Here is a 14622-nt window from a genome sequence, read left to right as displayed (position 1 = left end):
GTATGAGAGAAAAATATCGCAGAATCTTGACCAGTTTCTTTCTTGATTGTGCTTGAGCTTCATCCTCAGTAACATTTTCTGCCTCCCTAGTCATCCATCGAGATTTTCATCATACATGACAAGACTCCTGATTTTTTCGATCACCCAAATACAATATACAATCATTCGGACAACTATGAATTTTGTCATATCCAAGACCCAAATTGTTATCATTTTCTTAATATCTTTGCATAATTGAGGGATTTTTGCAAAAGGAAACACTTCTCCTAGTAACTCCAACAATTGCGTAAAAGAGTTACCAGTCCACCCTCCCAAGCATTTTAAGTAGAAAAGACAAATGTAGAAAGAAAGCTTTGAAAACTTTGATCCCTCATAAAGTTGTTCGTTCATTTCATTCAGTAACTTGTAAAACTTTGCCACTTCTTCATTTGGCTCTTCATCACATCAAATTCTTCTCATCTCAATGAAATCATTAACATCATTCTGACAATAATTTTCTATAACATACTACTGATGATTGTGCATATTAAATGCATCTCGTAACATCCCTTCCATGTCATCTTCTCTAAAAGTTGGATGGTGAGAAGGAGCAGGATAAGTCGATAACTCGTGGAAGCAGATCTATTTGATACAAACTCTCTATGAAAGATCCATTTTCTATACCCTCGAACAAATCCAAAAACAACTAGATGCTCGTACACAACTTCACGAATATGCCAGTTAATGTTAACACAGTTCTTACAAGGGCAAAGAATCATATTCTCTTGGCTTGCATTCAGAAAAGCTAAATTTAGAAAGTTTTCGACTCCATTTCGATATTCGACGCTTACCCTTGAGAAATCCATCCAACTCTTATCCATTTCGTATTTCTGGAGTTTCAAATTCAAATGTTAATTGCTAATATTATAGATAAATTTAGAACCTAAATAGAAGCATTACATTTAATTTCACATTTTATTGCTAATATTATAGAGAAAAGTAGAACCTAAACAGAAGTTTTAATTTTATTTTTAACTTTTCAATATAAATCTTCATCATAATAAATCACACTTGAGAAATATTATAATTTCTGGTTTGTGTTAGACCTAAATCTTAAACTTATTTAGCATCTTTTTTTGACTCGACAGCTTTTCAAGATTTCAATTTAAAGTAATTTATAACTTGAAGAATTCAATTTAAAAATTCACAGAATGAACAAAAAAGACACACATCCTTAAGAAGACATAGCAGGCTTGGACCTTTATATATAATGCAATCATAATAAGTTTGCAGTATCTAAAAGAACAGTTTGTTGGACAGATTTGAAGTATGCCTGCCTCTAGGTTATTGTGAAACATTTATATGCATAAACTCATCTATATCAAACTCATAAGAACTTCCTCTTCTTCCATAAAAATTGAAAATTTTTCATTTTCAATATACAAATATTAATAATACAAAAAAAATGAGGGCTTACCTCTAATCAAACAAGTTGAGTTCTTGACAACAATAGCAGTAGATTTAAGTGTAGATAATGCAAGACAAACCATCTATTATCGGCAATCAAAACAACACAAATAAAGCAATACTTCATTTGTCTCTTAAAATCAATATGAAAATGAAATAAGACAACAAATAAACTATACCATTCTCTCCCCCACACATACGCTCAAGCATCTCCTCCATCAAAGCCCTATATGCATGCAATAAAATTATAGAAAATAAAACATCCTACTAATTGAGATTGAACACTTGATTGATTCATTATTGTCTTGTTTAACATAATACTAAGGAAAATGCCTAAGAGTTAGCAAGTAATTTGCAAAGGAAAATCCCTATATTCAAAGCAAATTCTCAAACAACATTTCTAGGCAAAATTGAACTTTAACATACTTCTATTGATGATCAAATCATAAACTAACATTGAACATAGGTTTGTATAAGTGTCTTAAGTACTACCAAGGTATCAAATGTAATCAAGAAAATATAAAATCTGTTTTAGTTGTGAGAAAAAAAATATATATATATGCATTTCATCTGTTTTCTTTTATTTTATTTTTATAAAGTTTATCCTTTAGGTTATTAGCATTTAAGTTTATGTATTATTAATGAAAGACAATATTATTCCATTCAAGAGTTATTGAAATAAATATATAAATAAACGTAGTCTTTTTATACCTTGAAAGCATTAACTAAATATCATATTCCTCAAGCACTAAGAAGGTATCCCGACTCTAGCTAGCTTTATAAACTCCGACTCCTCAGAGAGAAATATTGATAAACTTGCATGACAAATTTTGATTTTGATTCAGCATATGATCCGTCTGAAACATTCCAACTTAACAAACACTTGTTCATATAAGCTGCTAAAATGATCCAAAAAACTAAGAATACAAACGCATGAAAAATCTCTCAAACCAACCAGGTATTTGTTAGGTTCCTCACATTCCTAGAGACTCTGGTTTGCTATATATGTTATATTTTTTCTGCTCGTTAAATGGTACGTATATGCAGCTATGCTTTAATGATAGAAAACCTGGGTGTAAAATTCTTAAATTTGGTCTTTCTAAGAAAAAAGTTGTTGTATCATATTAGTCTCCGTACTAATCAGAGCAAAGAAAAGACAGAAAGAGCAGGGAAAGAAAATAGTAGTAGAAATATTATTCTCTCTGATATTCCTTATTGGATTCAGTCGAACCCAGAGTCAGTAATGGCAGCTAGTTTTTTAGTGTTTAGAGCTCTTGGCTGTAGATGCACATGTCTACTTACGCTCTCAACTCTACTTGTTTCCAGAGGTCAAGCTAGTTGGCATTCACGGGCATTTTATTTCTTATTACACAAATCAACAACACTAGTTACACTACTATCCTTTTCCTTTTCCTTTTCCTGCTTAATAATTTAAAATATTCCCATCCCAAAACCTGTTAAGATCGAAATCCAAGGGTGTTACGAGGTTTTCGGAACCACTATAGCACAATATGGACAGAGAAAAGCTAAGAGGCGCATAACTATATATATATTTATATATAATAAATTTTAATAGTTAAAATTATTAATGTTATGCCCCACTAAATTATATATCCTTCCATGAAAAGTGCATTCCCTAATAAAACACAATCTACTTACACACCAAGTCAAGCATATAAAGATAAGTATAGATCATACAAGATAAAAATTCTTGAAATTAAAAAAGTCTATACGTAACGTAATGGCAATGCCTTGCTACCACAATCTTTTGATATGCGTATTATATTATCGTTAGTTTATAAAGATGCAATCAAAGAAGAGGATGACGATTAAATAAATTATTTTAAGCTGTTTACATACCATTAGAGAAAATCTAGTGTGTATATAAATTGGTTCCATATCTCCACTCATATACTAAAATTTAAACTGATTATTTTGGGACCATGTGTTCTATATCGGAAATCACTATAATATATGTATATAATATCAACATGGACATTCATTTCACGGGGAGCACAAAATCGAACAGAATCAGAAAAGTACCCAAAAACCAAGGGAAAAAGTAAAGAAATGCAAAACTAACCATACATCCCAATTAAGGTTTCCACATTACCTCAAAATCGGCCAACGTTGCCGTGGCCTTAAACGGCCAGCAACACCGACAATGGAAGGAGAAAGCAAACTGCAGAGGCTCCCACGAAGAACCAGAGCCAACCAGCCGTGAACCAAGTCGGCTAAGCCCTACCTTGACGAAAACCTGACCCCACGGTAGCCTTAATCGGCCGAAAAACACCCCAATGACGGTGATTGTGAGCCAAAGTTATTGGTTTCACACTCCAAAATAGCCCCCCAACGACAACAAAAACAAGGGTCACAACGTGGGGGGCTTTAGGGAAGAAGACCGATGACCTTACCCTTAACAACAAATGGTAACGGAGATGGGATGAGTGGACAGCAGCGGGGTTGAAAGAGAGAAAGCAGGAGGGTGGGGGCGCTACTCGTGAAAAAGGAAAAAATGGATAGGTTTTGTGATATAAAAGATCATTTATTTTGCGGCGTTTTCTAACAAAAACGCCACGATTGATAAAGCCTATTGTGGCGTTTGTAGACAAACGCCACTAAAGTACACTTTATAGCAGCGTTTGTTACAAAAACGCCACTATGAATGAACCTATTGCGATTTTTAGATACAAACACCACTAAAGAAGATTTGAAATGATGGTAGGGATCGGATGGGAGGAGAGGTTAGCATATCCTTTAGCGGCATTTTTATTAAAATGCCATGATCGCAAATGTTTTTGCGGCGTTTTTATAACAAACGCCACTATTGATGAAACCTACTGTGGCGTTTGTATAAAAACTCCTCTAAATTACTCTTTATTGCGGCGTTTATTGGAAAAACTCCACTACAAACTAACCTTATTGTGGCATTTGTGCTACAAACGCCGCTATATTACTACTCTATAGCGGCGTTTGTTAAAGAAACGCCGCTATTTGATAAACATTAAATTAAATGTATGGATGAACCTATTGCAGCGTTTTTTGTAAAAAACCACTATTGATGAACCTATTGCGGCGTTTTTGATATAAACGCCGCAAAAGGTCAAGTATATAACGGCATTTTGGATACAAACGCCGCTAAATACCTTTATTTATATAAGATTAACAAATTTTAAATATTTAATTTCTTCTCTACATAAACTAAATTTACTATTATGTAGTTTTATCTATTTAACAACAACCATACATTTTAATTAAGACATAAGTTATGCATACAAATACTTAATAACAAAATACATTAAAATTTAGAAACATTCAAGTTATGCATAAACAGTCTTCACCATATTGTTCACTACAATTTAGTTGTGCTCCTTCGTGGGGAAAAGACGTAGGAAAGTTGTTTTCCTTGTTTGACGACGCATCGTTAAGTTTTTCCTCCGTGTAAACTCTATATGGACAAACTCTTCATCCATTTCACCAAATAAATCCCCTACCTCGGGTTCACCAAGAAGACTCTTTGTGCACTTCAGTGCTTCACTTGAAACAGATAACGAACTTCCACCTACAGTATGAAACTTGATTGGAGGTGGCTTGGGAAGTGAATCACTTGTTGGAAAAAATTTAAATAGATGATAGAAACGTTTACTTGGAGTAACAATAGAGGTAACGTCATCTTCATTGAGGATAGCTCTTGCTTTTGTAATTGAAGATACTTTCAACGCCACAGAGTTACCAAATTCGGTTGTAAACACCGGGTATTTATGCACTCCTCTATCATCGTTCTGAATAAACTTCGAACATGCTACATGTGTGCCATCTATGAAATTTTAGAGTACAAAATGAAAAAAAATAGCGGCATAAACTTTCAGCGATTATTACCTTCAATTAGGAGATCGGCCATAGAAGGGTATGGAGCAATCGGAGTTCCATTCGGGTCATCATCGATTTTCGACGGTAATTCTGGACTAATAGCCTCCCAACAATAATTTGATCCATCGTCAGTGCAAATACGCCACGTGGACATTCCGACGATAATTTCTCTTACACAAGGCAACACCTGCTCTTTTTACCACAACCATTTGTTCACGTTTTCAAAAGCTATTATTTTCCTATTTGAAACCTATTATTTTTCTATTCAAAACCGGAAAAACAATGCTCCCAACCAGTAAAACATTATGTATAGATATGTGAAAGCTATTATTTTTCTCAATTACGTTATCATTCAAGGTTTTCCCCATATTCAGAATACCAACAAAAAATAAATGAAAAAGTTCAGTACTGAGAGAAGGGATCAAACCGTGCAATCGTGAGATAACTGTTCATTGGTGAGAGGGTCGATTTGGTCGCCGCAGAAGACATAAGACCACGTTGCTTGGAATCATTTGAGGTTCATTGTTGTACCAGAGAAATCCATTTTGAAGATAATAGCGTTGAAATTATTTTAGGGATCAAGAAAGAAAAAAGGGTACATCATATATTTACCCTTTGGCAGTGTTTTTAATAAAAACGTCACTATAGTACATGTTTTTACGGCATTTTAATAATAAACGCCACTATTGATGAGCCCTATTGTAGCGTTTTTCCAAAAACGCCACTATAAACAACCATATTGTGGCGTTTATAAAAAAATGCCACTATATTACTATTTTATAGCGGCATTTGTGCAACAAACGCCACTATAAACAACACTTTGGCGGCGTTTTATTGATAAACGCTGCTAAATTACTAGTTTATAGTGTCGTTTGTTGGAAAACCGTCACTATAAACAACCCTGTTGCAGCATTTTTATAAAAATGCCACTAAATTACTACTTTTTGCCGACATTTGTCTAAAAATGCCGCTAAATTACTACTCTTTTGCGGCGTTTGTTGTAAAAACGCCACTATAAAGAACTCTATACCGGCGTTTATGCCATAAACACCGCAAAATTACCGCTCTATTGCGGCATTTGTTGTAAAAACACCGCTAAAGTATCATTTTGTGGCGTTTGTAATGTAAACGCCGCTATATCCCCAAATTTTGTGGCGTTACTCTCCAAACGCCGCTACAGAACACTTTTCACCGATGACTTCAAAATTCTACGTTTTAAAACTGGTATTTTGTAAAAGCTCCTATTCCTTGTTACCTATTTACTCTTTTTGTGGAATGGAATAGGTTCTAAGCCAGTGCAAGGATGCTGTAATTCCGGCTATCCCTGTTAAGGCAGTCGAACCCCTCAACTCTAACAGCTGGTTTGTTACCAAAATTTGCCTGAACACAACTCCTTTCCTTGGCCCGGATAGAGACGACGAGGACAAGCCAGACAAACCATTAGTTATATCAGTAAGCTCAAAACCAGAACTTTTTAGTTGTTCAACCCAACTCTCTAAAAGCTTTCCTTCAAGAGCTTCTCGAGATATGTAACCAAAAATAGGAGAATCATTGTGTGGGGTTATTATTTTTAGGTTTTTAATTTTGTGGAGATTATGATTTTTAATGAGATATGATTTTTGGGTTTTTGATTTTACGGAGGTTAAGGTTTTCAAAAGAAAAAGAAGAAAAGGAGAAGAAAAAAAGAGTTGACGGGAGGTTATTTTCCATGTCAGTGAAAAAACTAACAAAGGTAACATTAAGGACATAAATGAAAATGAACTAAAAATTTGATGATTGTATTGCAAATTTTAAAAATTAGGTGACCAAAATAAAACATCCTAAAAGTTCGGGGATATTTATATATTTTTTCATATTTTAATTTACAACATAATGTATATAATAGATATTTTGTCTATTTAAACTAACTTTTTAATAGTAATTCCGAACAATTAAATTTAAAATGTACTTTTATACAATAATTTCAAATTTTTGTTTAACTTACTTTTAAAAGTTACTTTTAAAAAGTTATATCAACCAAATAAATTAACAATATTAATAGTGATCTTATGTGTTGCTGTTTGCTCTTTATGATCATAAATTGGGGCAACTAAATCAGTACCAAACTGGGCCGAGCCGACTTAAGCTTTAAGAAACTTGAGTTGGACTAGAAATTAGAAGTTCCAAACTTGTTTTGACGTAGTTTTACTTTAAAATTTTAAGTTTGATAAAAAAATCAACTTGAATCTAGTAAGTTTGATCAATTTTTAAAAGCAACTAATTATATTCAAAATATAAAATATCTTAAATTATAATAAAGAATTATAGTAAAGAATTATAATAAAGATTTACAATCACAATAGTAAATTAAACACATAATTAGAAAATTTTTCTATAATCATTGAAGCAAAACTAACAACTTAATATCACATAAAGACCATACAGGGAAATATTAAAAATCTATCCAATAAACTCGAACAAAGATAGATACAAACAAATCTGATTACATCGGCAAACGAACCACAAAATGATATCAAACTATTGAAAGACTATCGACAAACCACAAATTAGACTCGAGCAACATAAAAAACTATCCATGAATACTAATCGAGTATCTACATCCAATCCAAGGGTCAAAAGCAGGGAAGGTCAATAAGATATCAGATAAGTGTCATCCTGATTAGTCGTGACAATGTTAAATCAACATTTAGAAAAAGATAAATGGAAAAAAAAGATAAATAAAAAAACAAACGACCGAAGAACATGCCAAAAGACATAAGAAAACGTGTCATAAAGACATGTGAAAACGTATATACATACATACTTATTGAAAATAGAAAAATAGAAATACAATATAAAAAACAATAAAGAATACCGATGGACAACTAACATTAAAATTAGTGTCGCCGTCGATCAACAAAAATAAAATAGAAAAGAAATAAACGACACGCCAATAAAGTTTTTTTCCTTTCAAGATAAAGTTAAAGTAAGAAAATTAAATAAGGGTTGGTTACTAGTTTAATTCAATTTCTAAAATATAAGAAAATTAAATAAGGGTTGGTTACTAGTTTAATTCAATTTCTAAAATATATGAAAAATAAATGTAATTACTGTATTTTATTTTGAATTTGATTACTGTTATATTTTCGGAGAATGATATTGGGAAATTAACATATTTGTTGATTTCCCTATTTATTTAAGCTTTAATTTCTTAGACCTTCAATCGTTTGATAATAAATATTTATATACCTCAATAAATATCGTGTTTGAACTTAGAACTTCAATAAATTATAATTATCCCTTTGATTATTGAGGTCGTTTTTTTTATGCAACAACCACTTAGATTCGTACGGGGATTTATCGGTGATGTTGTTTCAAATATATAACTTTATATATTCTCGTACTCTAACCCTTTTTTTTTTTTTAAATTAATCACTGGTATTAGATCCATTGATAGTCGTTTCATGAAATTCAAGACCAACAAAACAACATTCAAAAGAAAGTTCACTGGTTTCCCTAAACTCATGACAATGAACAGTGTTGCCATCTTTTCCATACCTACTCTTCATTGACATTAAAAATGAGCAAGCATTTCACATTTTCACAACATGTTTAACTTGATCTATTACCAGTTTAATGAATCTTTAAGATAACTTGAAAGTTCCAGGAATACTCTCATTCTTAAGCCTTCCATTTTTTTTTATAAGTGATTTTTATTTAACCAAACAATATATACATATGATCCTTTATTCTCAATCATATTATATATACACATCAGGAATAATCATGAACATTTTAGGTATTGTTATAGTGAATCTCACTCATTTCCAAAATTTCAAAGGTGATCAGGTAGAGAACCTTTGACCTTGATGTTTATATCAGAAAAAATTTATTGTTAGCAGACACTGAAGTCAAAAATGTGATTTCAAACAAGTGGTTAGACAAAAACAAGCTAAGCTCCATTTAACCATGTCAAGTTCAGTCGTCTACTCATCAACTACATTGAATATGATCAACTAATTAATAACTAAGTCACTGCCTTTTTGAACAAGTTCATTCGTGGCCTGGGAACTAACATCATCATTATAAACCAGCAGATATCATGGCTATGATTTCTCCATTTTAAAATGATTTGCAGTCTTTTTTTACTTGTTTAGTAAAGCATGCGAGGGCCATTAATTAATATCAGTTGCCATTCAACAATGGAAGCTGTAATTTGGAATTCAAGTAGAATCAAACGATATTATATTATGAAATTTGCAACAGAAGTTACCAAGCGGGCCAGTGGCTGCCCATACCTTCCTAGCTGCTTCTTCACCCTGATGTTGCTCTGAGGTGGACAGCTCAGCTACTCACCCTATGATTGCGACCATATTTTTCGCGGCATTGTTGGATTACCTTAATTATGGACATAACGGATATTATTAAAGTAATAATAAATATCGTCATCATGAATTATTTTAAAATTCACATAACTTATTATAAAACATAAAATTTAAACCTCAATGAACTAATTCAATACGTGAATTAATTTGATATCGAGTCATTACTATTGTTGTAATTAGTTGTTACTCATTAAATTGTAGCTTCGATTCACCTTTATTAGTATGATTCTACTACACATCATTATTTTCATAATAATATTTTTTTGTCGTTGCTTATATTATACGATCATTATTCGATATCCAACCATTATTTAAATCTATATCTATAACTACTGTGCTCTATATTTTCTTGAGAGATGTCAATGATTATACCATTTATATTATTAGCTGGTGATTGAAAGATTATAATCAAGAGGGAAAAAACTGTTTTTAAAAAAAAAGAATAAAACAATTTATATGAATATATATTATTAGTATTAGATAAATTGTTACAATTTTTTAATAAAGTATGATTAAATGAACAAAAAAAGTTTGATTTGATATTATATTGAACACGTGTTGTCCTTTTATTGAAATATAAATAAAGAAATGCATAATAATGAATATTCCTGCACGAATATGTACGGTAATTATGACCTTCTAGAGCTAGTCAAAGACTTGGTATAATACTATTATGCATGCAAATTGCAAAGATAGAAGTTAATCAATCTCTCTCTATATATTTTGCGAGGTTTCATATTTGATCATTGAATCTATACTCTGTCAACACAACATATAATAGTCGTCCGATGTTCATTGAATCTCGGATATGAGTACAATCCCTCATAGTTTCTCCAAAAAATAATTACTTTTGCAATAATATTCTAAACCATATGATATTATATATGAAAAATTCTATCACGTTCGACAAGCATCGCTGAGCATCATTAACGATTATCACTATTAATTTAATTTATAAAAATTTAAAATTTTAAAAGAGTCAATGTATAATTATAAATTAATTAAAAATAAACTATTTAAAATAAAATATTAATTAAATTATATTCCATAATTTATTAATAAATTTTAACAAGTTTTTAAATAAATTTTTAAAGATAAATTATAAACTTTTTTATTGTTAAAAAACTGAAAAATAATGTAATTAAGATTTTAAATAATTTACCTTTACATTTTTAATTAATTTATAATTATAAGTTGAGTCTTTTAGAATTTTAAATTTTTATAAATTAAATTAATGACGTCCAGCCATGTTTATCGTTAATGGTGCTAAACGGTGCTCGTCAAACATGATAGACTCATCTTATCATATTTTTCACATTTTCTATTAAAGGTTGAGCGGGAAAAAATTGAAATTTTATTATGTATGGAAATATGATATATATAGGGAGAGAATGTAAAGATGGTAGGTGAACTAATAATTAATTGGCGTAACAGATACTTTTAAAATAATACTTAATATTCAAATTAGATTAAAATAATTATTTATATTAAATTTTAATGAAATCAGTTTTAAATGAATCAAATAATAAATTGAATATAAATAGTTATGCGTTGTTAGACGGACCGTTTGTTATTTTGTGTTTGCCAACCACCACATTGTGGGGAATATAGGAGTATTTGACGATTCAAACTTGGGTCGAATCATCTAAAATGACGCATGTCCAATGTTTGCCACTGCGCATACTAATCACAGGTATACATACACATACCAGATTATGATCATGATTACTTATAAATTTCTGGAAACCGAGGAGGAGGCTCTACCCATCAAAACAGGACCATTGATATGGTTGGAGAAACCATAGGCTACCGTTGGATTTATTCCAAATATTTGGCCTTTCAGCAAGTTCCTGGAAACCGAGGAGGAGGCGCAGTCTCACATGCAATAAAACGACATGGCACCCACCCACCAAAATAAAGAAAATGCTTTATAAAACAAGTTTTAGTAAATCTGTAATAAATAATATCATATGAGCACGTGTGAAATTAGATTAGTCCAACGGAAACTGCTCTTATAACTACAATAACCACGAACCTTCGGGGGGAAAATTATTTAAGTTTATTCTGGTCTAATTTATTCATAAGTTCTCCTCCTTAAATTAAAAATTTGATAAAGTATACAAATTGTCCCTTAATTATAAGGTATTATTTTATTGAATTCATTGACTATTTAATAGTTTGGAGACTCAACAAAGCAATGTCGTCTAGTTGATGGATATTTATGTACCTTACCCATAAAAATTTATAGACTATTACATACATTTGAATTTATTATTTCTTAAATAGTACCATAAAATTAATAATATGAATTAAAGTAAAATCTAGGATAATTACGAATGTTTTCTTATTAAGTAGAAAAATATTATATATTTTTTAAAATATATTGAAATTTGAACATATACAAAATAAAATAATATAAATATCTTTAATCATTCAATCAATTAAACGATGTCAATATCAATGCTCTTTGTTTGCTAATTTCTCATCCATTTTTTTATATCATGAAAAGTTTAATGTCTTTATCCTAATGACGAAGCCGCCACCATATTTTCAATCTTTTAACAGAAAACGTGCCGCCTACGACGCCTTTTGCCCCTATATATAAGGCTTTGGATGTTTTCTGCTTCGTTTCTTCATCTTTCCCCATACAATAAATCCGATCATTTTTCTTTTCCAATAGACTCTCTTTGATCCTTCTTCTTCTTTACACATATATAAGCAGTGCTGCCTTTTACTACACATGGAGAAATATCAAATGTTCTTTCCTATGTCAGCCTCAGCAGCAGCAGCAGCAGATCAGTCTTTACCATTAAACATGGCGCCTAATTCTCAAGTTTTCAACAATTTTAATGGGAATTCCATCGATGGGTTCTCGGGTTTTAAGACCGAAGACTTGATGAAGAAACCAGAAGATCATAGGGAATTTGTAAAATCAGGTCAGAAAATGGAAAAGAAGATAAAGAAGCCTAGATATGCTTTCCAAACAAGGAGCCAAGTTGATATACTCGACGATGGATATCGTTGGAGGAAATATGGCCAAAAAGCTGTTAAGAACAACAAATTCCCAAGGTTTGTGTTTTGGCTTGTTTATATAATAACCTTTTTCTTTCTTAATTTTGTTCCATTTCATTCATGTTTCCGTAAATTCTAAGGGTAACTAAGATCTTTTGATGTATATGATAGAGTAGTTGATCATGTTTCGGTGAACAGTATGTTCTTAATTTGTTTCGTTTGCATATGCATATACAATTTTTGTCTAGGGTTTTCTTAATTTGTTTGCATATGTATATATAGTTTTTTTCTAGGGTTTTCTTAATTTGTTTGCATATGCATATACAAGTTTTTGTCTAGGTCTTATTTTTCCTTTTTGAGGTAATTAAATGATCAAATGTGTTTATATAATCATTTAAAGCAAAAGATGTTGCAAATTAAGCTAAGAGCTTATAAAACCTATAGGACAGACATGAACAGGAATTCAAGTATCCCCGATAGGAAATGGAGAATTGTGCTAATGGAATATATATATATGTGTGTATTTATCACCAATATTATTTATATATTGAGTTAGAGTTGTGTGACCCAAATTCTCTTTGATCTGGCTTGAGATAATTAAGAAGTGACGTTCATGGAGAGTAGAAAATTCAATTTGAATACATTTATTTCTATGCAAGTTCCTTTTGTAAACGAAAAACTTATTCCTATAAATATATACAAATTATTAGAGTTTAGATATAAGTTGCATAAATCCTTAATCGTGTTTAAATGTAAGTCGTTTTGTACATTTTTTACATTGTGAATTTTTTATTTTCTGCATGTAATTTTTTTTCTTAAAATGATTTTTCTACATTAAATCTTAGTATTCTTTGTTTTACGATTATTATTATGGTACTTACATTATTACATATCCTTTGTAAGATTTCTAGATGAATCAAATGCAAGGGTATGAACTCAACTAATGGTATGACTAAATTTGCATGTATGTGTACAGAAGTTATTATCGATGCACGCATGAAGGATGCAATGTAAAGAAGCAAGTCCAACGTCTAACCAAAGATGAAAATGTGGTAGTCACCACTTACGAAGGAATGCACACTCATCCTATACAGAAGCCAACCGACAATTTTGAACATATCTTGAGCCAAATGCAAATTTATACACCCTTTTAAAACCCCTCATCATCATCATCACTATCACTATCCATATATACTGGTAGATGAAACAGCTATATGCATATTAGTTAAGGGACATACCAATATTCTTGAATTTAACCCTTCCATATATAGGTAGTTGTTTTTGTCATCAATGCTTGTTAGGGTTTAGTCTGTAAATTAATAAGGAGGAGATATAATCCTTATAAGATATGATTTGTAATTTTATTCGAATAAAAATTATTGATTCAATGATCTTTAATCCTTTTAGCATTATAAATATAAATTTAAAAGGTAGAATCGTATTAAATATTCTCTTGTTAGAATGATTGATTTTTCTGATCTTATACACTAATTACATTTCTATTACATTTTCTTCCACTAGTTTGTAATAATTGTAATTTTGAGTGATACATTGTGGTTCAAGATTATCATTAAGTTTATTTATTATTATCATCTTTATAATTCTACTATATTTAGAGATTATTTTCTACTTAAATTGTAGACCAAATAAGTAAAGATACCAGCCAAGTAAAATGGCATGGGATGAATGCATGGTCCCTTGCAACAAGGAACTGGAATTTTAATCTCAGCCACCATCGGTCCGGTGGGACATTTGCACGTAAGATGAACAATGCCCTGCACTCTTTACAATGGGCAAATGCAAAGCCCTCCTGTAGAACCAAAAGAGAGAACAATAAATAGTATTATTTATCAAATCTAATATAAAATTCACAGCATAAAGAAATTCAGATAGAGATCTATAAATGAAGAGAGGATTGAATATTACTACG

At 31.1% G+C, this 14622-nt stretch overlaps 1 protein-coding gene across 1 annotated transcript; it reads left to right on the top strand.

Annotated features, from left to right (window-relative positions):
• Nucleotides 1-12334: 12334 nt before the first annotated feature.
• On the top strand, nt 12335-13879 carry LOC120121674 (probable WRKY transcription factor 75). Its single transcript, XM_039140981.1, has 2 exons — nt 12335-12749; nt 13669-13879. The coding sequence occupies exons 1-2, from the start codon at nt 12421-12423 to the stop codon at nt 13844-13846; spliced, it is 507 nt and encodes a 168-aa protein (XP_038996912.1). The 5' UTR covers nt 12335-12420; the 3' UTR covers nt 13847-13879.
• Nucleotides 13880-14622: the final 743 nt, after the last annotated feature.

This window comes from Hibiscus syriacus, unplaced genomic scaffold, assembly GCF_006381635.1.
Source record: "Hibiscus syriacus cultivar Baekdansim isolate YM2019G1 unplaced genomic scaffold, ASM638163v2 tig00110378_pilon, whole genome shotgun sequence".
In the NCBI taxonomy this organism is placed as follows: domain Eukaryota; kingdom Viridiplantae; phylum Streptophyta; class Magnoliopsida; order Malvales; family Malvaceae; genus Hibiscus; species Hibiscus syriacus.
This window is presented reverse-complemented; position numbering and strand designations above follow the sequence as displayed.

What these genes read in the sequence shown, in the direction of transcription:
- LOC120121674 (XM_039140981.1), top strand. Translation starts at nt 12,421, where the DNA reads ATGGAGAAATATCAAATGTTCTTTCCTATGTCAGCCTCAGCAGCAGCA. An exon ending in AAGAACAACAAATTCCCAAG is followed by an intron (nt 12,750 to 13,668) that starts GTTTGTGTTTTG and finishes GTATGTGTACAG; the next exon opens with AAGTTATTATCGATGCACGC.